At 28.8% G+C, this 25,452-nt stretch overlaps 2 protein-coding genes across 2 annotated transcripts in view; one reads left to right on the top strand and one right to left on the bottom strand.

Moving 5' to 3' along the window:
* The window catches only part of Nep2 (Neprilysin 2), a gene marked incomplete at its 5' end in the record, with an annotated part of 48,593 nt that extends 30,156 nt beyond the window's left edge, over window positions 1–18,437 (top strand). Inside the window, 13 exon segments of the mRNA XM_014425778.2 lie at window positions 7,112–7,225; window positions 7,311–7,553; window positions 8,343–8,554; window positions 11,336–11,512; window positions 11,586–11,803; window positions 11,916–12,074; window positions 12,205–12,348; window positions 12,959–13,055; window positions 13,141–13,309; window positions 14,225–14,343; window positions 14,425–14,556; window positions 15,752–15,936; window positions 17,516–18,437. Of these exon segments, the coding sequence (XP_014281264.1) occupies window positions 7,112–7,225; window positions 7,311–7,553; window positions 8,343–8,554; window positions 11,336–11,512; window positions 11,586–11,803; window positions 11,916–12,074; window positions 12,205–12,348; window positions 12,959–13,055; window positions 13,141–13,309; window positions 14,225–14,343; window positions 14,425–14,556; window positions 15,752–15,936; window positions 17,516–17,672 (2,126 nt within the window).
* Window positions 18,438–21,333: 2,896 nt separating this feature from the next.
* PIG-B (phosphatidylinositol glycan anchor biosynthesis class B) lies at window positions 21,334–25,410 on the bottom strand. Its single transcript, XM_014425777.3, has one exon. It carries the CDS (start codon window positions 25,132–25,134, stop codon window positions 23,590–23,592), a length of 1,545 nt encoding a protein of 514 aa, XP_014281263.1. The 5' UTR covers window positions 25,135–25,410; the 3' UTR covers window positions 21,334–23,589.
* Between the last annotated feature and the right edge of the window lie 42 nt (window positions 25,411–25,452).

Below are 25,452 nucleotides of genomic sequence, written 5' to 3'. Positions count from 1 at the left end.
GTATCGGCATCGAATCTTGGGATTCGAGCCATTATTATTGTTTTATTTTCATTATATTTTTACATAATTAAATCAATAATAAAGTAACTACCTTCACCTAAACTTTTAAACGTTGATTTGAATTTCGTATTTTCAATAAAAGTCAAATCTCAAATCAACTGAAATCCCGAGAATCTAATCATTTTTTTTCTAACCGTAATTTAAGCTTAAGAACTTAGCTGTATCATAGAGGGAGCAACTTGTGATTTCCTATGTATAACAGAAATTTCCGTTTATCTCAATATCCCACAGATCGTGGCAATTGGTAGGCCAGACTATATCAAGTCACCGAGAAAGAAATAACTGAGCTCATAAGATGAACCTTCAACTAAATATTAATTGTAACTATCCTGAAATTATATGTTTGTTTTTTTCATAAATCACAGACAAATTCGTAAATTTACAAACTCAAAAAATGCAACTTTGTCTAGTACTTCAAAACATGCAATTTCATATTATACATATATAACTCCCAGTTATAGTTATTGGGAATAAAAATTTACGGCTGTTTCAAAACGTTAGAAAAATTAACTTTTCTTTCGGATGTAGCTCCATATCTTTAAAACTACAGTTATTTCACTCTAATTTTTTATTACTTTGATGAAAACTATGTATAATTACTTGTCAAAATTGATGATCTGCCAAGTATTGTGGGGGGGGGTGGCAGCTGTTGCAAAGGTTAAACAAAATTAATTTTTCTTTTGGAGTTCCATATCTTTAAAAATGCCTACAACACTAGAAAACCTAATAGGACATCATTTAAAGTGGAGTACATTTGTTAAAATATGAGCCCTAATATAGCTAAATTACGTTCAATATTTCCCGGGATACAGTTCTTTAGAAAGCAACATTTTATTACAATATAACAAAAAATCATTAGTTTTGTTTAAATGTTTTTGAAAACTATATCTCTGGAATCATTAGACGTTCAGATGTCTATGAGTACTCAAATTAAAACTAGTTTAATGTGCCATAAAGTAGTTGACATTTGTAATGACGTTTATCTTCGTAGGAGTATAATAACTATAATCTTGATGAGATATATCTAATGGTTCCTCAAATATATTTTTTTATAATTTATAACTTTTATCTGAACAATTATAAATCAACATTTAGTGAATTAATCTTGTCAAATATCATAAAAACTACTACTCCTACGAAGATAAACTTTATAAACTACTTTATAGTACAATCAACTAGCTTCAATTTGAGTGCTAATAGAAATCTGTACGTCTAATGATTCCTGAGATAGAGTTTTCCCAAAATTAATTTTTAAAAACTACTGATTATTCGTTTTTTTGATATGAAATGTTGCTTTTTTAAAAAACTGTACTTGTTAAATATTGAACGTAATTACGTGATATTAGGGTACATATTTTAACAAATGTACTCTACTTTAAATAGTATTCTATTAGGTTTTCTAGTGTTGTAGGTATTATTAAAGATATGGAACTCTAACAAGAAAAATTAATTTTGTTTAAACTTTACAACAGCTGCCATTTTTTATTCCCACTCAGAATGGTTGGCAGATTCATCAATTTTGACTAGTGATTATACATAGTTTTCATCAATAAAAAATTACTGTAAAATAATTGACTTTTTTTACACCGGGTTCTTGAGCTATCATAGCCGTCATATTTATTTAGTCCTTATTCTTTTGCTAATCGTAATTTGTAATCAATTTAATATCATCTTGAAATATATATTCATTAATTTCTTGAATTAATAAAAGTTTCGATTTATTCAAAGACTAATTAAGTTTATATGGATTAAATTCTGATTACAATTTACAATTAAAACCCACAAATAAGTTGATGAAATTTGACAGACTTAAGCTTGTGCATCGATATAGTAAGCACTTGAAAATTTACACGTTGTTATTGTAAGATTGACTTTCAATGTCAACAGTTGTTTAGTTGCCATGGTAGCGTTTTACGTTGATAATAAACTAGCCTTTTAGATCTGATAATAACAAAATTGAGTGTCCTATAGTAGCCATGGAGTTTAACGTTGCAGTTTTACTACTCCTCAATATATTTTTCGTCAACCGAAGCGAAACTTCCCCAGTGAGTAGTATTTTAAATGATCAAGCCACCCACATTACTCTGCTAAACTTCCATATTACATACTCTGCTAAAAGTCCAGTCAAGCGTTATCACATGAAATTAGAATTTAAACATATAAAAATCAAAGGGAAGTTAAATTAACCTCATTGTACACTAGGTGTTATACTACTCCTTACAGGTGAAATGATTTTAAAATTAAAATAATTTGATATTTTATCAAAACTCCAACATACCAAAAAAAGGACGCTATTATGTGATTGATTATCTTGGGGCTAGAAGGTATGATACAATATTGTGTTTATAAGACAAAAGATAGCAGCCATCTTTAAACTTTTTTGGAGTAAATTTGAGCTATAAATTCATAAATTTTGAAATGTTTAAAAAAGATTGGTTGAGCGACGTAGACAACAATTTTGAACCGAACGTATTTTTTTTATGTTTTCAGATCGAACGGTCGATTGATCTATGTTTCATCTATGTTTAAATAAATTAATATTCTAGATTACAAAAATTTCTAAAATGATTGTATTGTCCATACAAAAAATGAATGGGAATCAAAAGTCTGCCGTTAAGATTTTTACTTTACTATCACACGTTTGTAAGTAATTAACTCTACATTTATGGTGTATTCAATTATAATAAAATAATATTCCACGATTAAACTGAAGATGTTATTTTTATTTTTTATTGGACTTGAGGAGGTAAGCTGCATTTAGTGACGTAATGTTATGTTTGAGGTCTCAAAAGTGGACACTCAACCAATTACAAATATGGTGAGAATAAATTCATTTCAGAAATTTGTGAAATCTATAAAATCGGTTTTTTATGTAGTAACAAAAATCTTAGAACACTCTTCAGAACTCTTGGAAGTCTTCAAGATGGTTTGACTTACCTAGTTTTTAAGCGGGAGGGCAACAGCCTTACATCTATTATAATCTAAAATTTCTCTTTATGATCAGATCTTTGAACGGATTTGGAAACTGAAATATACGTTGGATTTTTTTACACTGTCACTCAATCAAACTTTTTTAATTTTCAAAAGTAAAAATTTTAATGAAAAAAAGTTCGTCATAACAAAAACCGATCGCACCTGAGTATCGTAAGAAAAGATATCGTCCTAACCCAATAAAAATACAGAGGAAGAAGTTAATGCGAGAAGTTTGAAAAAAAGATAATTTAATAAATTAAATTAGAGTGCTACCAATGGGTAGTTTCTCTACACGTCTGTAACACTCCAATTTAGCTTAGATCAGATTTAGTAAATGTATTATAATGTACAGTTGTAAATAGCAATAAATAAATATTTTAAAAAAATAAATAAATAAATTAAATTATCTTGATAAAATTATGGTAGTCAATATTCAATAAACCTATATAAAATTTAAAAAATAAATAAAAGCTGTTTATAACTGATGGAGATACAAAGATGTGAAAAGGCATCCTCCAATAGTTCATAGAATAGCCATTAAAATAATAATAACTGAATTGTTATTGTTGAAACGGACGAAAGAGCAAAATTTCCGAAAGTTATTTTTTTCATAGAAACAATGTTTTGTTCCAAGATGGTGGAAAATGGGATGGAATAACAAACACAAAAACAATTAAAGTTGAAAAGAAAGAATTAATTTCCTACTAAAAGAGTATGAATACATTTTTCATAATAAAGAAATTACGATGCAGAGAGGGCATCACTCCTTTCACTTACCAACCTACTTAGAATTGAAATTAATCATTGCTCCTTTGAAAACGGCTTTATCAGGGATAAAAAAGATACAAGGACTTACTTACAGATGACCGGCGAGCAAGGAAAATTATCTTCCTAATAGAATTATTTATTCTAAAGCTCTCCTGGGGTCCACCCAGCCAGACTATTAAATGAAATTCACGATATGAACGAAGCACTCAGGAACCTTCCCACAACTTTCTGTCCAATTTTGAATAATCGGATTTCAAAATGGTTTGGTTATCCATTAATATTGTCCATACACAACGAATCTAAATGTCCATTTTTGGTTTTAATGACATTCCGGTGGGAGTTACCATGGATCGTACTGTAGATCAGCGGTCCCCAAAGTGTGATTCCCCAAATTCTCATCACTGTGGTGCACCAAACGTATGTCAGTGTACCGCAAGCGAATACCACTTTATCAAAATATTACAACAAAAAAAAATTAAAATTAAATTACCAAAGATACATTGCGTACCAGCATTTACTTCACACTATTTTTTTTTTCTTCTTTTCCTACATATTCAACCTTTGTAAGGATAATGAAGCTTACATATTTATTTTTTTGTAACTCGACAAGGGTGCCACGAATTTTTTTTAGCCCTAGAATTGTGAAGAGGGGGAAAAGGTTTGAGAACCGCTTCCTATATCATTGAAGTTATTACATTAAAAAACAGCGTTACTGTTTGGAATAAGTTTAATTCAAAATAAAATCGATTTTTTTTTTTTTTTTTTATTCGCCACTAGTAAAGAAAAGCAGATATAAAAATAAAATAAAATATAAGTAAAACTTGGAACAAGGACGTCCAGAGTTTAAATCCAACTCTCATAAATTTTACTAATTCGTAAATTAAATTTATTTTGTATCGACTGGAATTGTTTCATAAGAACGAAAGCTGGCAAGATTGAATTTAAAAAATAATCAAGTAACCAGAACAAAATATTTATTATCAAAATGAAATCCAATACATTCCATTAATTTCTCCAAATTATATCATAACTTTAGTCTTACCTGGATAAAATACTCCTTCCTCCAAGGTAAAATAGTGTAAAAATTGAGCCGTTTATTTCCAAAATCCACCTTCGTCCAGGTGAAAACAACTGATTTGGGTGAATTTTAAAATGAACACCTCAATTAGCGCTTGGAACTAAACAAAACACTGCCGCTAACACAATTCTCATCACTTGCGATATGAGCAACAAAAATTATTTGAGGCCTTCGGTCGTAAAACATGGTAACTGAATTTAAGTTTTTGCATCGTCGATTTTTTCAAGGCCGATATTATAAATTGTTTAAAGACTCTTTAGGAAGTTTGTTTTCTTAAAACAATAATGTTGATATTAAATTATGGTATGTTACTACTGGTTAAAGGTAAAATATAGATATCATCAACAAATTTAACATTTTAAAAGCTGTCATTTTGTACTTACCATGTTTTACGACCGAACGCTCATTTAATATAGTCCATGAGTATTGATACCGTTTCGCGCCTGAATGTACCATAGACAAAAAAAGTATTTGCACACCTATTTCTTTTTTTTTTTTTTTTTTGGCTGTAATAAAAAGTATTGGATCATTTTATTTTTTTTTTAATATAAATTACAACAGATAAAAAATATATATAATAGCACAAAAATGTACTTTTAAAAAATACATAGCCAATTTCTATAATTAATTTGATCACTTAATCTGATCGATTACACTCTAGCAATTCTTAAATATTTTTTTATTTAATTTATTATTTAAATTATATTATTTAAATTATAATTTTATTTTATCATGTGCACACCTTTGGCACTTATCACTGCTTCCAAAAGCCTAGGCTCAGAAGGTGTGTTCCAACAGACTATTTCTGACTGTCCGGAACTTTACGGAGCATGTGTAGTATTGTTTTCCCTTCCCAAATCCTGTACTGCGCATTGTCCGTACAGTTCTAGATAGTCAGAAGTGGTTGTTGGAACAGACCTAGAGTCTCTTATGCTGGATCTACATGTTTGCGACTTGCCCAAATCCAAGACTTGTACTAATGCCTAGTAAACTAAAAAACTAACAAACGCTGGTTGTTCTTTTGATTTTTCAAGGATATTACATTCGGTTTACTCCATTTTCATTATAAGAAGGAGCCAAATATAGATAGGCCAAATGAAAGGAACCGTAGTTTGTAGGTGACTAAAATTCACAGAAATAGTACTACATAACCTATAAATTCAACTTTCATTCTAGAATGTTTATCAGAAACTTGTTAATTTTATTACCTACACATATAATGTCTTATAATATATATTTGTGCTATGTTAGATAAAAAATAAACTGCAAAAGTTAATAAGATTTGAAACAATGTATTTTGAAATTAAAAACTAAATTATGATTGACTACAAAAGAATTATTTAATGAGAAAATCATAAGCGATGGTTTAAAATTAGGTGTATAAAACAACCTAAAGAAAGCAGCTAGGCAATACTTTTCAGTTCATTATCTATAGTCCTATATTTTTAAACTTTTTATGAAGTTCATATTTTATTTGTTTCAATTATGACTTTATCGAATATTGTTTAGACCATAATCACTTTTCCAATCTTATATGAATATCAAGGGAAAAGGGAAGCCCTCTATAAGTAGAATGTGTCAATTTTTTTTATATTAGTTATGAGAGAGATTTCCTTATTACCGAGATTCCGAAATAACTACATTCTTTTATTTAGAAAATGTTCTTGTTCTCACTTATTCTTAATCTTTGAATTTGAAACTGTAAATGAAATAACTTTTTTATTAGACTTTTACTAGAAAATTCTTATGAGAACGTTATAATTTCTTTTACGTTATAATTTCGTTATTCTTTTACGTTATAATTTTATATAATATTATTTATAAAATACTTTAACTATTATTGTAGTATAATTTTTATAGTATTCAATAATTTCATCATTAGAACATTTAAAATAAGAACTATTCTAAACACTTTTTGTAAAGAACTTGTATATACAAGTTCTGTTCTGTAAAAATTCATCATAAAACCATTTAGTGAGAAGTTTTATGATAAATGTTTCAAACAAAATTAGTCATAACTTGATAAGTGGTAAGCTGATCTTCAAATATGCCAATGTGTAAATTAAATTATTGGAAATTGCAGTTAATTTTTAGCTGTTAATTATGAACTTCAATCATAAAATTAATATGGTAGATTAAATTAACAGTAAATAAAAAAATTAATACTAGCATTGTAACTGATATTCCATATTTTAATCATTTTTATTTATTTAATACTTTTCTTCTTTTTAGAGGCCCTTCCTACAATGTCTTCTTCAATCGATGCTGATGGAAACGCAACAAAAAATTTTATTCCTCAGAAACCCCAGTCGAAAATATGCCTCAGCGATGGTTGTATACACACAGGTATTATTTCATGTTTATGACTGAATATCTGTATCAGATAAATTGACGTACCAATCTAAAACTTAATGCTGTTAATTTATTTTAGCTTCAATGTTGCTTAAAAGTATGGACCTTGAAGCATCTCCCTGTGACGACTTTTATCAATTCGCTTGTGGCAAATTCCGCAAGAAGATGATCCCTGATGATAAATCTTCCTTGTCCACTTTCTCAGTCATTAGTGATGACCTCCAACTTCAACTAAGGACCATTCTAGAAGAAAAGATTATGCCAGGAGAATTGAGACCAATTACTTATGCTAAAACATTATATGGTATTTGCATGAACAAAAGTAAGTACAAGATCATCTAATATGTAAAATGATTAAAGTGTATATAAATTTTATGCTTGTTATTTCTTCTGTTTTTATACCTTTATGTCACTATCCCTAGGCAGTGAAATTGAATAAATTTAAAAAAAACCACCCATTATATAAATTAAAAAAAAAAAATCTTGGACTTTTTGTTAAACTGAAAACAGATGTCTTATTCAAAGGAAATAAGAATGATTAAATTAATAGAGTCATTGTTGTTTAAAAAGTACTTCTTTTTTTCAGATTAAATATGCTTAGATTAAAATGTTTTTTCACATCCTACCAAATTTTGATAGAAAATAATCCATTGAACAATTTTAATATTATTAAGCAATTCAGTATTTATATTATTAAGTATATATAAGTATTATAACAGAATTTAAATAAATGTCTTTAGGTACGGTAGAACTCATTAGTCTGAATCAGACAATAAGTGAAATGCTTCCCTTTCTCATTCCATAAAGTATTTATTAAATAATATGGAATAAAAGATATATTTCATTTAATTAAGAGAGATTTTCCTCCATGAAATTTCAATCAACAAATGCTAAAATCTAAAAAGTTTCACTTCTAATGCCTAGGAGTCTAATGCATTTATATATAAGATTTTTCAAAAGAATTTTTAAAGATTCTACTTTATTGGGATCCCAAGGTTATTGATAGAAAAGAATTTGGCTGAAAATGTGGCAAAATTAAGCAGCTTACATGAATCCTTATTTTTGTGTTTCTATCAATCCACAAATTTTACATGAATATCATTAATTTTAGGCAGGATTGAGGCTAACGGTGAAGAAAACGTTAGGCAGCTGCTGAAGACTCTTGGTGGGTGGCCAGTTCTTGAAGGTGATGCTTGGGAAGATGGAATGTTTGATTGGAGGGAAACAGTCTACAAGTTCAGAAATGCAGGACTATCTGTTGATTATATAATAGACTTTAGTGTGTCTGTCGATTATAAGAACACCACTTATAGGATAATTGATGTGAGTAAATGTTTCTAGTATGCAGTATTAAAATTAATTGAGTTAATTTATAATGTATTATTCAATAATTGAAGACTACAGAGGAAAAACTAGGTAATTTACTTTTTTTCCAAAATGAGTAACTATGGATTTTTGGATGGCAGACACTATAATAAAGCGGAAACAAGAGAAAAATGTGTAAATAATGGCATTTCCAAGGTAAAATTTATTCTCTTCAACGTTGAAGCAAATGTGAGAGACCTCATTTTCCTCCTGTAGTCTTCAATTCTTGTAAGTTCAAAATTAGAGAAGCTTTAATATGGAAGTTAAAAAAAAACATACTTTATATATGAATTAAAGAAGTATTCTTCTGACCAAAGTCCTTCATTATTAAACAACATTCTACAAAATAGAATAACCCTGAAATTTCAAAAATATGAGTTAGAGCTATATTACAAGGGCTGTCCAGAAAGTAACAGACATTTTGGCCTATCGTCGCGATGGGGGGAGGTAGAGCCACCATCTTGGTGTCTGAATGTTCCTACATTGTTACAACATAGCTGTTGTAGCGTGAGGACTGTGAGTTCCTCACTTTGCTCTCTGTGAGTCGTCAAAATGTTTCTAGTATGCCCTGCAATAGAAAATCCCGCCACTCACTTGTGAAGTGCGGTCTCGGATTTGGTTTTTGTTTATTCGAAACAACACACCAATTGAAATTTATCGCCAGCTTTGTGATGTTTACAGGCAGGAGATAATGAGTGAAAGCCGAGTGAGGCAATGGTGCATTGATTTTAAAAATGGCCTTACCAGTGTTCACAATGAGGACTGCAGTGGTAGGCATAGCCTTGTGACTGATGACCTGGCCAACAAATCAATGACAAAATTCATGAAAACCATCTTTTTATGATGACAGAACTGTCAAAACATTTTCCCCAAATTTCACGGAGTTTGGTGCATCAATTTGTGGTAAAGAAGCTTAGTAACCACCAATTTTGTGCTCGGTGAGTTCCGAAAATCCTAACAGCAGACCATAAGAAACAGAGACTGGCTGCAGCACTGACCTTTCTCCAAGAATACAGCACAAATGGTAATGCAGTTCTGGATCATATCGTAACTGGGGATGAGACTTGGGTCAAGCATGTCAACTGTGAAACAAAACAGCAGTCGATGGAATGGGTGCACACATATTCTCCCAAGAAACCACAAAAGTGTTAGCAAACGCTATCAGGAAGAAATGTCATGGCTACTGTGTTTTGGGACTCCAAGGGAATGCTTCTCGTTGATTTTCTGAAATGTGGAGCAACAATCAACTCAGAAAGGTATTGTGAAACACTAAGAAAGATACGGCACGCCATACAAAATAAGTGTTGGGGAAAACTTAGCTCCAAGGTGTTGTTTTTTCACAACGCACATTCACACACGGCCAATCATCCCCGGTCACTCTTGAATGGTTTTGAATAGGATGTGTTTGACCATACACCAGACAGCCCGGATTTGGCACCGAGCGATTACCACCTCTTCCCAGAGATGAAAAAATGGCTCGGTAAACAACGCTTTGATACTGACGCCGAACTGCATGCCAGTGGTTGAAATCACAGGTGGTAGATTTCGTCAGAGAGAGTATTGAGAAACTTGTGCCACAGTATGATAAATGTCTCAATTTGAATGGCGATTATATAGAAAAATAGCTTAAGAGTGTACCTTTCAAATGTATACAATAAACTTTGAGTTTTTCAATTTGCAAATTGTTTATTTCAAAATATCTGTTACTTTCTGGACAGCCTTCATATTATCCCTGAAGTAAAACTCCAAATCCTGAACAAAAGACTCAACTCTTACCCACACAGTAACACCATCTATGAACTAATCAGGAAAGCACTGAATCCACAAAAATTTATAATATCTCAGTATTTGAAAATGTTTGAGGAACCATCTTTCCATAAAATAGAACCCCTTTAATATGCTGTTAGTGGATTTTTTTTTTATAAGTGTACTGATTATAAGACATAATTTTATTACATTCTTTATCAACATTTAAATCCATTTTTCTCAATTCAGTTACTATGTGGATTCATTCCTTTCTGTTTAATGTTGTCCACTTAAACTTTATGAACTTATTCTAAATATGGTTCACCAGCCGGAATGGTCCCTCCCCATTCTATGTTAGCCCCCGCCACCAAGCCACTAAATGTATAAACCGCCTTCAGCGGACAATATTTTTTCTTTATCTTATAATGCCATCAAGCAAAACAAGATATAATGTAAATATGTGTATATATAATTTTCTTAGGCTAAGTAAAATGTATATAATTGTAATTGATTGAAAATAAATAAATAGGTTAGAAAAAAAAAAATCTAAATATGGCCAAAAGAAAATATTTTTTTCTCCTTATAAGATTTGTCAGTACTTGAACACCATAGTGATATGTATAAATATATACATCATTTATAATTTATATACAGCAAATACAAGTATTTTTATTTTTAGTGCACATACATTGAAATATATTGTGGTTTTATTTTTTTTTTGTACATATAAACTTAACTTTAGGTTCTTTTTTTCAATAATAATATCTGACTACTTATCATTTTTATTTGATGGAAAAATCATTTAATCATACTAACTTAGCAATTTCAGCATGACTTAAACAAACAAAAATTCTTATTCCAAACTCAAAATCTCCTAAGTCTATCCTCTAACCCTAATCAAAAACTACTAGGCTTTGTTATATACACCAAATAGCTCAACTATATGTACTTTTTTTTATATCTATAATTTCAACAATAACTCATTTTTTACAGTTGGATCAAGGGTCATTATCACTGAACAGAGAGTTCTTCATCAAGGGACGTGAAAACAGGTTGGTATCCGCCTATGCCAAATACATGGTGGATATGGCTGTATTAATGGGGGCAGATCCTGAACGGGCAAAGAAAGAGATGGACATGGTTTTGGACTTTGAAATGGGACTGGCCAATGTAAGTAACACACAATTTTGGCTGTAGGGTTTTTACCTGGTGAAAACATTTTAACAATTCCATTATTTTTCAGATTTCCTTACCAATGGAGAAAAAGAGGAATGCCACATTACTTTATAACAAAATGACAGTTCGAGAGCTGCAAGCCAAATTCCCATCAATTCCATGGAGAGACTATATATCTAAAATCCTTCCAGCAAAGGTTAGCATTGATGAAGATGAGCCTGTTATCGTAGAAGTTCCATCTTATATAACCAGCTTAGAAAAGATACTTGAGCAAACACCCAAGAGGTATGAGAATATAATTATTTCTAACATTAAACCATGATACTTCAAATGATTTACAATTTGTTAAATATTGAACATTCTGTATTTTATAATGATGAATTTTTTTCTCATGAAGGGTCGTGGCAAACTACATGCTTTGGAGAGCTGCTAGCAGCGTAGTCAGTTATATGCCTGAAAAATACAGAAATCGACAACTTGAATACTACACCGCCGTCTCTGGTAGTACTGAAAGGGAAGCCAGGTGGAAGGAATGTGTCGATCATGCAGGCTCTAGGTTAGTTTTTACAGAGGGAAAGCTCTTCGACTAAGTTCTTGCATTTATCTTCATCTTCATTTGGTCTAACATTATTATTTTTTTAAATACATTTGTACTGATTCTAATGAAATGATAATTTTTTTTATAGCTTATCATTGGCTGTTGGGTCACTTTATATTCAAAGATACTTTGATGAAGAAGCTAAGAAAAATGCTCTTGATTTAGTTAGAAGGATTAGAGAGGAAATGTACAAAATTCTTGAAGCAGTGGATTGGATGGATCAAGAAACAAGGTAATTGATGCTATTTTGTTCTAAACCTACAGTCAGTATTAATCAGACCATTATTTCCTAATCCAATGAGTTGTTTTTTTTATGTAAATAGATAATTGAATCTTTATGAATTTGTAGGAGTTGGTCTGGGCTGCGATCAAAAAGAAAATTCTTGACCGCGTCCCTGATTATCTCCTTTTTTTAGTATGGTATTTTTCAAGATTTTTTTTAGTATGGTGTTTTTCAAGATTTTTTTTAGTATGTTATTTTTCAAGATTGTTTTATTATAGTATTTTTCAAGATTTATTTATTATAGTATTTTTCAAGATTTATTTCGTATGGTATTTTTCAAGATTTTTTAGTATTGTATTTTTTAAGATTTTTTTTTAGTATGGTATTTTTCAAGATTTTTTTAGTATTATATTTTCCAAGATTTTTTTTAGTATGGTATTTTCAAGATTTTTTTTAGTATGGTATTTTTCAAGATTTTTTTAGTACGGTATTTTTTAAGATTTTTAGAATGGTATTTTTCAAGATTTTTTTGGTATAGTATGTTTCAAGATTTTTTAGTATAGTATGTTTCAAGATTTTTTTTTAGTATGGTATTTTTCAACACTCAATATTTTTTTAGGGAGCATGCCCTTACAAAGGCTAAAGCAATGACAGAGCACATAGCATACCCAGATGAACTTCTTGAAAATGATAAGCTGGAAAAGTTCTATACAGGGGTAATTGATCTATTTTTTTTAATAATTTATAAATTTAATATTTGAGTATTATATAAATTTATGTTTTCTTTCTCTTTTCTGGCAGTATGAAATTACTGATGGTGATTTCTTAGAAGCTGTTCTCAACACAACCAAGTTTGCATTTGAGTTTAACTTTGGCCGTCTCCGTGATTTGGTTAACAAAACTGAGTGGTTTTCTCATGGCAGGCCAACAATTGTCAATGCCTATTATAATTCCATAGAAAATTCTATCCGTAAGTGATTTATTTATTGTTTAAAAGGTAGATTTAAAAATTAAATATTTATTTGAAATGCAAAATTTTCTTAGTACTTATATGTTTGTAGTGACTCCCAATAGTGAATATCTCCACTTTAATAGTGGATTGTCCCTCAATTGTCATTAATATATTTGATAATTTATTGTTATTTTAACATATTAAAATGTGTAAATCCATATAATTAACCAAATCAATTTGTATTGTATGATCCTGAATTTGGGGCGAAACCCCAAAATGTTGATGTAATGAATTTGTATATGAGGTACTCAATCATAAAACATGGTTTCTCTCATGTCTATTTTAAAAATTTGTTGATTGGGTATTTTGTTAAAGAAATATTGTTAGTCAGTTTATATTTTAAATGAATAATGTTAACTTTCAATTACGCTAAGTGACTCTCGGTTTAAAGTAAAACATTGTAATTAACAAAAATTTTAACACTGTGAAGTTTCAATTTTTTCAGGTTCCATGTTTTCTGACCGAGTGCCTCAGACATGTTAGACATGTCATCTAAAATAAAACCATTTAAAAAAAAATCATTAATTTAATAATTAATAACTCTTCCAAAACATGTAATTATAATGTTTAATAGTTCAAATAGTTTTATGCATTATATTTATATTAATCTAGTATTTCATTCTGTTGCCTTATACTCTAAAATAGAATATGATAGTTCACAATTTCTTATTCAGTCAAACTTAAGATAATATTTCTTATGAATGAAAAGTTAAAATACATTGATTATATAAATAAAATTATTATTGGACTAAATAAATCTTTTAATTATTTAGTATTTATTGTATACAATATTAAGTCTAAATTTCTAGTATTAGTTTAGAATTGACATCCACAACTAATAAGTTTTGCCTTCAAATTTTCAATTATTTTTAGAATTCCCTGCTGGAATCTTGCAAGGTATATTTTTTTCTAATAAAAGGCCGAGTTACATGAACTATGGAGCTATTGGATTCGTGATTGGGCATGAAATCACCCACGGTTTTGATGACCAGGTATGTTTCTATTTAGCTAATAGACACTCATAGATCCATATGAAGGTTATTTTAATACAATTAACTTTATAATTTAATTAGGGAAGGCAGTTTGATGCTAGTGGGAACTTGGTTGACTGGTGGGCTTCTGAAACAAAAGACAAATACTTAGAAAAGGCAAAATGTATTATCAATCAGTATGGAAACTACACTGACAGTCAAGTCAATATGAAGGTACGAAATATAAAATTCTTATACTCATTTTCAGAAATAAAATTTATTCTTAATACCATCCTACTACTTCAGAATGAAGTACCAAAAGTGATATTTCTCCATTTCATCATGTATATAACACCTTATGGGGAAAATAAACACCCTCAAAACTTCAATTATCTTTTATTTATTCATCTGATGATTTTTTGAACCCATTTTTAATCCTCATTCCTAGAATAATAAATTATAATCAATAAATAAGTATATAATAATAAATATATAAATAAAACATTGTCATCATGATTAAATACAATTTTTATGCAAATATTTTTTCTAAATAACAACCTTTTTTTTAAAAAAGTACTCACTATAATAAAGAAACATTTATATTATATTTTATAACTGATATCCATCCTTTGAAAAGATAGTACTATAACATAAAAATTTACATGGCCAAAATTTTGATGACAGTTTTTTATGATATAATTGAGAGAAAACAAAAAATATTTATAATTTGATAATTACTTCATGTCAGAACACTCTTCTAATTGTTGATAAGCTGTATTTCATCAAATTAAGCATTCTTGTCATTGTAATTAATATATCTTTAATAAGGTTATTTATTGAAAATCTTAAACATTTGATATAATTCAATAATTAAGTTATTACTTTTTAATATGTAACATAGCTCGGCAGTATTTTATTTTAATTCCATTTCCCTAACTGCACTATGTTCTGTCTAATATAGGCACATGTACCTTGATATATTTAATGTAAATAATGTTACAAAAATTATTAAAAAAAAAAATTAAAAAAAAGGCAAATTTTTATGTAATAACTATACGTTTTTATAAGATTAATATAAATTCTAATTTATAATATTAGTGTTTTTTAATTATAGAGATTCAAGTAAATATTGATAACTATCTTTGAAAAAAAAAGTTATATTTTAGAAAAATAGTTTATATAATTTTTATCATTTTTGTCAATGTTTAATTTATGCTTCTTGGAATTATGTTTGAAAATTAATGAAAAAAGGGTCCAATACGTCACACAATAAATATATAAAGGATAACTGGAGTTTTAAGGGTGATTAATTTTTCCAGAAGTTGTTATATAGAACATATGACCTTTGGAAAACATTGAACGCCTCATCATGTATATATTATAGATAAAGTATTTATATGGCATATCTAAGACATTTTTTCTCATCTAGCTAAATGGAATTAATACTCAAGGAGAAAACATAGCTGATAATGGTGGTATAAAAGAAGCATACAAAGCCTACCTCGCCTGGGTTGAAGAAAATGGTGAAGAGCCCAGGCTCCCTGGCTTCCAAGACTACACTCCCCAGCAAATGTTCTGGATATCAGCTGCATCTGTTTGGTGTTCTGTATATAGGTAACGTTATTTTCTTACTACGGAATTTGTGACGTGAAATCCAATTTTTGTTAGTATACATCCATAAATGCCCATGTGAAATTTCAGTGGTTCGAATAATGCAAATTAGAAAATAAAATATCCTTTTCTGAAATTTAATGGTTAACAATTTCTTATTGCTACTTGATTGTGTTATGTTATAATAGAAGATATATTAAATAATGAACAACTCATCGTAAAGATTCAAAAGCAAAATATTTCTACTTAAAAAAGTATTTTATAAATAAATTGAAAAGTAAAAATTAAACATAATGTAATAAATATTTCATGTTTTACATTCTTTCCTCTATTCGATAATTAGTAAAAGACTCCATTTCTATTTTGGATCCTATTTCAAATATATGGGCGTATTTTTCCTCAATATCTGCTTTCATGAAAATATAGGCAGGAATTACTTTCAATTCTTTTCTATTGCAGAGTGCATGAACCTTTATATTGTTCTTCCCACTTCTTTCTTTTTTCTCTTTCTTGATTTTATGAACTTACCTTTGCTTTGAAGGGCGCCTGGTTATTCTACCCAAAGTATCTTACAATTTTTTTTTTGTTGGAAAGACTCAATTAGGTAATAACTTAAGAAAAAACTTGATAACAGCTGGTGGGAATTATATTTAACTTCCTAAGTGCATTCTGGTAATTATATTGTGCAAATTAGCCATGTTTTCACATGTACATATCTATACAATTAAAGTGGGCTGTGTGCATCTGTAATTTAATGGCTCATTGACCAATGTTCATCAAAAATTACAGCGCTTCTGATTCTAAGTGGTTTAAAACTGGTTTACTCGCAGGCTCTTAGTCACTTTGATATTTCCACACTTTTGTACAACTATTGTATGGTAAATGAGGGGTTTCTCTAGGGAATTCAACTGAAACGTTTATTTAATTGCTTTGTATGTTTCATCTTTGAGATTCCCATGGACTCTCTTATCTCCCAATATTTTGAACAGTTGAAGTGGCTTTAACCATCCTACTGCTTTAAGCGTTTCCTGGCATCGTTCCTTTATCAATTTATCCCATCCGGCCATCCATCATAGTTCTCTGATCTTTAATTAAAATCCTCCTTCATTCTTACAATACTCATTCTTGGTCTTTCGATCTATATATATTGGGCCACTGAACAGTAGCTTATGATAGGTTTTTCATTATCGGACCCTCCAGATTTTATTTTTTTATTCTTTCTACTCCAAGATACTAGAGCCCATTTTTTATTGTCTGTATTATTACTCTGAAGGGAATAATAATAGTATCTATACTATCATTATTAGAAAAATGCTTCTAAAACAAAGAAAAATAGAGCTATGTAAAACATCCTCGAAACGGAACTTACCATTAGTATAATAGTATAGTACAAACATTTGTAGACCTAACCATTCCCCCTTAATAATTCTGTTTTACAATTTTGCAAATATGGAATATATTAGTGTATTTTTATGTTTAATGTGTATATTGTTTTCTTTCTATGTATTGTTCTTTTAAAGTGATTTTACAAAATCAACAAATAGATTATTTCTTTTAACACTCCATTTATCATTTGTTTTAGAAATGAAACTCTATCCAATAGGATAACAACAGGTTACCACTCTCCAGGAGAATTCAGGGTTAGGGGTCCATTGTCAAATAGGCCAGAATTTGCACAAGACTTCGCTTGCCCCGCAGGTTCGCCGATGAACCCTGTCAAGAAGTGTCAAGTTTGGTGATGAAGAAGGATCTCAGTATCTTCTGTTTGCCCTAGTCTTTAAGTTATTTATAAGTTGTGTCTGTGTTGTTTTTCATTATTTTTTCTGTGAATAAATCTTTTTGTTAAAAAAAAAAAGTGAGAGTAGAGTATATTTGTTTCTTTATTTATGTTTTTTTTTGAAAATCAAATTTTTTTAAAGACATGTCCAAAAATGATGGATTACATTTTATACATTTTTTTTATCCTCTTTTTTAAAATACATTATTTATGTAAGTGATATATTATTATCACAAATAGAGATGGAAATGTAGTTGTGTTTGAAATGGTGTGAAAATAAATTAAATATGTTCACTATAGCTCTATTTCTTATCAGCTCTAGGACAGTAGAACAAATTTATGAATGTGTTAATTTAGGATTTAAAGTAATATTGTAACCAACAAACAAAATTTTGAAATGTCATAAATTTATTAATCATACAAACTGTTATGATAAGATATTGTTACCTTGTTGTTAAACTATATTAATGAATTTAAACAGAAAATACCAGCCTTTCTCACTTCTGTTAATTTAATTTGTTGTTTGACAAGCAATTCGAGCAGTTTTTGTGTCTTCCTTCAAACTGACTAAAAACACTTTTTTGATGACAGCATTAAAATAATAATATTATGAAATAAGAAAGAAAATTTAGTTACAAAAATAATATTTAAACCATTGCAGGAGTCATTTAGAATAAAATATTTGATACACTAAAATAAAATTCAATAAATTGTTTTTATTTATTTATTTAATTGTTTTAATATTTTCCTAGTCATTATATATTTGCTGCAATATTTATATGTACTTACCTCATGTTTAGTAAATTTAATCTTCATCAAGAGCTATAATTGGTTTTTAATATTAATGCAATTTAGTTTCTTTTAAAATAGTGAAACCATTATAACTGATATTATATATATATATATGGAGGAGGTATAAATAAAAATATGGGTTTCATTGCATGCTATGAACTGTTGATGTTAAATAGTAAAAAAAGAAAATTAATAAAATACCAACTGATCAATTGCTAAAAATATGTTGCATTGGGTTCCATACGCCACCAGGGCCCTGTTTCATAATGAAAGCTAATAGTATTGGTTCATAGTACAAGTATAGAAATAACGTGGTAATTTCACTAATACCTATTTATTTTCATAATAGGGAGGACTATTAGTGATATTACAGAGGTTTAAAAGTACTAAAGTACAAGTTACTATTATACAAGTCAGTGTAATTGTATTAAGTTAAATGGAGAAGACTAATAGTATTAGTTTTTACTTTATTATGAAATAGGACCCTGGAGTACATGAAGTTTTTTAGTTCACAGTCACTAATACTTAAGGAGGTTGGGGAAAACATACAATTTGTGGAAAGGATTTTTGATAAAACCATCATTATAAAACATTTATTCTTTTTTAAAGGCAGATCCAATTTAAATTAATTGACTATTGATAGCTGCAGTAAATACAGTGAGTTCAGAAGAGCTTCCTCTTGCTCAGGCACATTTATTTTCAGATCAATTGAGTATTTTAAATTATCACGAAAAGTTGAGATTTATTTTTATTCCCTCTGTTCAACACAGTTTCCTCGTTGTGTTTCTATATTTTAATAACTAAGTAAGATAATGGATATATTGCTGTTCCATTAATTAAAAACAGAAAATAGTCAGTTTTTTCTTACTATTTTCTATTTACCTGAGTTATGATACAAGTTATTAGGGAATGAATAACTCATATTGAAAGGGTCATTATCGATTGTGTATTATTTTAGAATCTAGAGAACTAGTACAGAAATAAAATTTATAGCCAAACTAACATGAAATGATATGAGGAAAATATAGTGATAAGTAAGGATATACATACCATTGGCAAATAGTGTAAAAGGCGCTCATAGAGAAAATAAATTATGAAACTACTACTATGTAATTTTGTGTTACCACTCATCATAACTATCACTTCTGCTTAATTAAAAAAAAAAACTCCAATCCAGCTTTCAAAATTTATCAATGAATACTAAGTTTTTTTTTTTTAATAAAATTAATTCTGAACTTTTTTTTTTCAATACCTTTCTAATGGACAAAATAACAGGAGAGTTTACACATTAACAAGTTAAATATTACTAGCCATTCTACAAACATTACACAATACAGTGGACCATAAGTATAATCTTGAGCATAATTTTAGCATCTTATTCATAAAAACTAATGAAAAGGAAAGTTCTATCACAATAACAAATAAACTCAAATATGATTCTAATTAATATCCTGTCATTAATTAATATTGACATATTAATATCATGGATAAATAAATATCATAAAATAACCAATAGGATTAATAGGAACCAACCTATCTCTCAATAAAAAGTAATCTCAAAGTGTGGATTCTAAAAATATTTACAACTCCTATAATGAAAAAATTTTGAATCTAAAAAAATCTTAGTTCACAAATAAGCTATTAGATAGCTGATATGAGGTAAGAATGTATTAGCTCAATTTTTCATCACAGTATGAAGTTTTGAAACCTTGATAAATATTTGTTTGATAAGGTTGTTTATTGAATTACCTCAATTTGAAGTAGGACAATTCAAACCTCTATTGTCACATCTGCCTTTATTTTGCTCATGAAAGATGATTGTTACAATATAATTATATAAAAATATTATTGTAACCCATATCATTGTCTTGTAATTACAAAATTATCTTACACCCATTTAATTGTTTTACCTTTGAAACATATATTTCAAACAGGAAGACGAAATTTAACTTGAAAAATTAATTAAATCAAGTAAAATTAAATGTGGCTAAAATTGGAAAAGTGTAAAACCCATTCTTTTCCTCCTTCTTCGCCATCTTACCTTTAAAGCTTTCATTTATGGAGATTATATTGGCTGATGTACATTTCACAATTTCTCAAAAGAGTTCATAAAACCTAAAATAATAGAAAGGAAGGTTAACTGGACCACTAGCTCCCAAATCCCAATTTAGTGACAGTCATCTCACCTTTGAAACATTTATTAGAGATAGGAAGAGGAAACTTAAGTTGAAAAATTAATTAAATCAAGTAAAATTAAATGTGGCTAAAATTGGAAAAGTGTGAAACCCATTCTTTTCCTCCTAGGGTAGCCTTCTTACCTTTAAAGCTTTCATTTATGGAGATTATATTGGCTGATGTACATTTCACAATTTCTCAAAAGGGTTCATAAAACCAAAAATAATAGAAAGGAAGGTTAACTGGACCACTAGCACCCAAATCCCGATTTAGTGACGGTCATCTCACCTTTGAAACATTTATTAGAGATGGGAAGAGGAAACTTAAGTTGAAAAATCAATTAAATCAAGTAAAATTAAATGTGGCTAAAATTGTAAACAACTAATATTATTATATAATAATATAATTAATTTTTTATCTATATTTTGTAAGGTAGTTAAATTTGTGATTGGCATGGCAGACTAAATTTTCTTTTTATGGGGAGGTAAATATTAAAACCAATAAGGAAATTGTTCTATCCTTTATTACCGATTTTACTCTAAAAGAATTACGCTCCATAAGAATACTAACTACATTAACTTAAATTAAATGATTTAATTAAACCAAAGGTGCAAAAATCTTTATACATGAGAGGGATAGAAAAAATAATACATATGTCATATAAAATGCTTTATAAATCAACACTCCATTCATAAAAAAATTACACAATTATATAAAACTTTATTTAAATAAAAAAAACAATTTTTGTACTAATATAATGCCTTAATTATTTATTACAGGCCATCATTTTAATGGTTCATTTTAGAATAACGCCTGATGTAGAACCTTAAATAATTTAATTTATTTGATCAAAAACAACTGAGACTAGATTACTAAATTCATTAATGAATTCAACCTTGAAAATTAGAAATTACAAGTATCAAATGATACTTTTTTCTAACTTTCTCTAAAAATTTTGAAGGTAAAACAATATTTATTCATGCAATAAATTTATAATTTTAAAGTCAGAACTTTAAAGACATCATGCAATATTTTTATTCTCATAATATCAATTAAAGCTCAACTGACTTGTGTGACCATCAAACAAACTATGTAATCCCTGCCTAATAATCATTGAGCAATGTTTAATATAAAACTACTACTAGTCATACCAGTACATAGAAAACTTTCATAATAAATGTTTAAATGCGGATACATTATTTCAAATAAAATGGTACAAATTTTTAACAAAATGTTTTAAATATGAAAACTATCATACATACAGGTTATCACAAACAAATACAACCTTTTGAATAACAAGAAAAATTTATCTATATGTTGGCTGAATAGATTTTAGATAGACTTGAATAGATTGACATGTTCCTTTGAAGATGATTAGATCACATTATAAATAATATGCTTACAAATTAAAAATGGTACATAAAAGAAATTTTCCAGAAACCCACCAAAAGTATTTTTATTAACATCCTTCAGTTCAATTAGCGGCATCTTCAATGTATTTGGTTTATTGAATACTTTAATACAAAATATTTTGTAGGTACATTTCAATCTTCAAAAAAAAACTTAATAATTAAAGATATATCATAAAAATTAAAATTATTGTAATCTATATAAAATATTTTGTAGGTAATTTCAATCTTTAAAAAAACAACTTAATAATCAAAGATACATCATAAATTAAAATTATTGTAATCTTTTATTCAGAGATTTTAAGCCATTATCCTATTCGTTAAAAGGGTGGATAAGATTCTGGAAAAAAACTTTTTTTCCCCATTTTACAAATGATGGTATGCAATTGATCCAACTAAAATTATATATTTTTTTATTGATCAACCAAAATCATACATATATTTTTATTATAAATTAGAGTCTTATACAAATTAATAAATTAAACAATAGAATATATAGGTGACAGTATACAAGTGTCACTCCAAAATGACAAGAGGATGAATACTCACTTATGATATATTGTCATGGGCTTAGATCTTCACTTGGATCACAGCTGCCGATTTCCTATCACTCAACAGAGTGATAGTGTTTGTTAATAAGCAGGCACCAAACAGATCCTTATCACTTGATTTGGACATAAATTGACAATTATGGTCGATCATTTCCTCATTATGTATAAGTGAGAAAATACTTACTCGCCTAGGAGTGAACTAGTACCAATATTTTTTATTCTTACCGAACATTAAAATTATTTTATGAACACATTCTTATTTTAAATACTACTTAAATACATAGTATTAAAAAATATGATTTAGAATAAGTCTTCATAGAAGACAGAAAAGTTAGTCTTTGAACATAGAAAAAAAAGTATTATTAAAAAATAGTGAACACATATTATCATGTATTATTTAAGATTGTGCATGAAAAAAACTTGTAATAAGTGATGTTTATAATCCTAAAATAATAATATAATAAATAACTTTATATCAATTTAAACTCCAATACAAAATAAAAATAAAGATCTAAAAATAAAATAAAAACAGGATTTATATTATGGTAGTATCTACCATTTAACAAATATATATTTTAAAAAACTTATATATCTCTCAGTTAAAAAAATATTTTAACTAAAGCAAAAACTTCTAAAAAAAACCAAACACAAAAGAGATATTAGATACATAAAATCCAAAATGATCACCTTTCAATCAATTACTTACATATAAAAAAATAATCTAATTTTAGATTTTATTATGAGATCAAAAACCAACCCAATAAACAATTATTTGTATTTTCTTTCCTTTTGGTAAAAAAAAAAATTAAAACCATTTCCAAACTATTTTTTTTTTATCTTCAATTACATTAATTATAAGCTCAACAATTTTTGATGAACACGTAATTGATACAGTTAAAAACTTTAATAAATTATTAACTGAACAGTGTTTTTGAAACTCTGTTTTTTTTTACTAGCAAACTTTTCCCTTTCTCTTGTATATATGTACAAATTCGCCTGTTCTTTCTGGATAAAAGAAAGCATTAAATATCTGTTCAGACAAGGTATAATTATTAAAATGAAGGAAATTAGTTATATTGAGAGAGTCATATTTTATTATATGGGTTGGTAAAGTACAAGGTTGTAGAGTAGCAAATTGGGAACGAAGCCAATGTTGAGGATTTTGGTAAAATTTCTCCGCTTCATCAATCGTTGTTTCGTTACCAATGCTAGGATTACAAGTTAAAAACCTAGCAGAAACTTTAGAATGGAGATGGCTATATAATGGAAAAGAGTGGCAAGGAGCGAGAAATAAAATTTTTGCAGAAGTAGTGTTACCAATATCATTTCTAAGAGATGACATTGTTTCGAGAGGTCCAACATTATGGAATCGACCCAAGAACAGCAGAGCACCACTGCTGCCAGTAATCAACAAAGCTCCCACTGCATATAAAAGCCACGTTTTAGCATTAATACTCCATCTCCCTAAGGCTGCTGAAGAAACAAACATAGCCATTGGGAGTAAGGGTAAAAGGAAGCGAAATTCTTTATGAGGAATAAAGCTTAGTACTGTAACAGTCCATATGATTGTCAGTATCATTTGAGATTCAACATCATACTTCAAAGATCTAATAAAGTGTGATAAATTAAAGATCTTCAACAATACGGTAAGGTACAAAGGTATAATCTGCAGACCAATAACCACAGGTAAACCAATGTACCAATACCAAAATAAATTATGTGTGCCATAAAATGAACCTATGTTCTCTAAAACATTAATTTTAAAAAAATTAAAGGGAGTAAAAGTCAAGCTTCCATAATAGTATGAATCAATTGCAACGTTCAGAATTCCTACGACAAATGCAACGGGGATATATCTTGTGGCGACAATATGAAATGGCTTTTTGGAATTAAAAATATTTATCATAACTAAAGGAATCCATAAAATTATAGCAGTCGGTCTAATATAACACAACAAACTGAGCAGAGAGGTGAAAACTATACTAGTTGATTTAGGAGTCCATGGATAATAATACAAAGCTATTGTGGTTAAATTCATTTCAAAAGTGTTAATTAAAGTCCTTGTGGAGCAGAAGGATAAGAAATAACAGGTAAGCCATGAGAGAAGACCCCATGAAAACTGTCCAGATCTTTTCTCATAAACCCATCTAACAAAATAAACATCAGATAGAGAAGAAATTACTCCCTGTAAAATTCTGGGTGCAATTATAATCAATTCTGCAGAGTCTAATCCAAGTATCTTCAAAATTTCGTATATTCCTTGAATTAGTGATACATAGAAATAATTTCTGATTCCTTTGTTCCATTCCCATGTCAGATATCCATTACCAAATACCTTTTTATGGGCCACTTCTAAACTCTGATAATATTCGTCCGGTACAAAATATGACTGCACCCAAAGAAGATCAACACACCTGATAATCAACATCAACATAAACAAGCGGCCTGGAAATTCACCATAACGTATCAATGTCTGTAATCTCTTGAAACGCACCATTATTCACTTCACAGTAAAGTCGGGTAGTCTGAAAGCGCGACTAATCTAAATTAATTAGGACGCTGCAAGAGGGAATTTGGCTACAACTCTCCACCATGGGGTAAACAAAAATAGCAATAACCAACGCCGATCGGTTCAACGGTTTCTGTAGTTTAAATCTTTTTAATTAATGGAATCTAGTTCATATCTACATTATTTACTTATGACATTACGAAGAACTTTTTACGGCATTAAGAAATATAGGTAATAGAATACGGCAGAAATATAATTAATTTTAACAAAACTTTATAAAGTTACATTAAAAAAGACAGCTGGTTT

Source organism: Halyomorpha halys, unplaced genomic scaffold, assembly GCF_000696795.3.
Source record: "Halyomorpha halys isolate HHAL.00 unplaced genomic scaffold, Hhal_1.1 Scaffold533.1, whole genome shotgun sequence".
Lineage (NCBI taxonomy): Eukaryota > Metazoa > Arthropoda > Insecta > Hemiptera > Pentatomidae > Halyomorpha > Halyomorpha halys.
Note: the sequence above shows the minus strand (reverse complement) of the source record. Positions and strands in the feature narration are given on the sequence as shown.

Bases quoted from the DNA above. Each gene is read 5' to 3' on its own strand.
- PIG-B (XM_014425777.3), bottom strand. From the start codon at position 25,134: ATGGTGCGTTTCAAGAGATTACAGACATTGATACGTTATGGTGAATTT.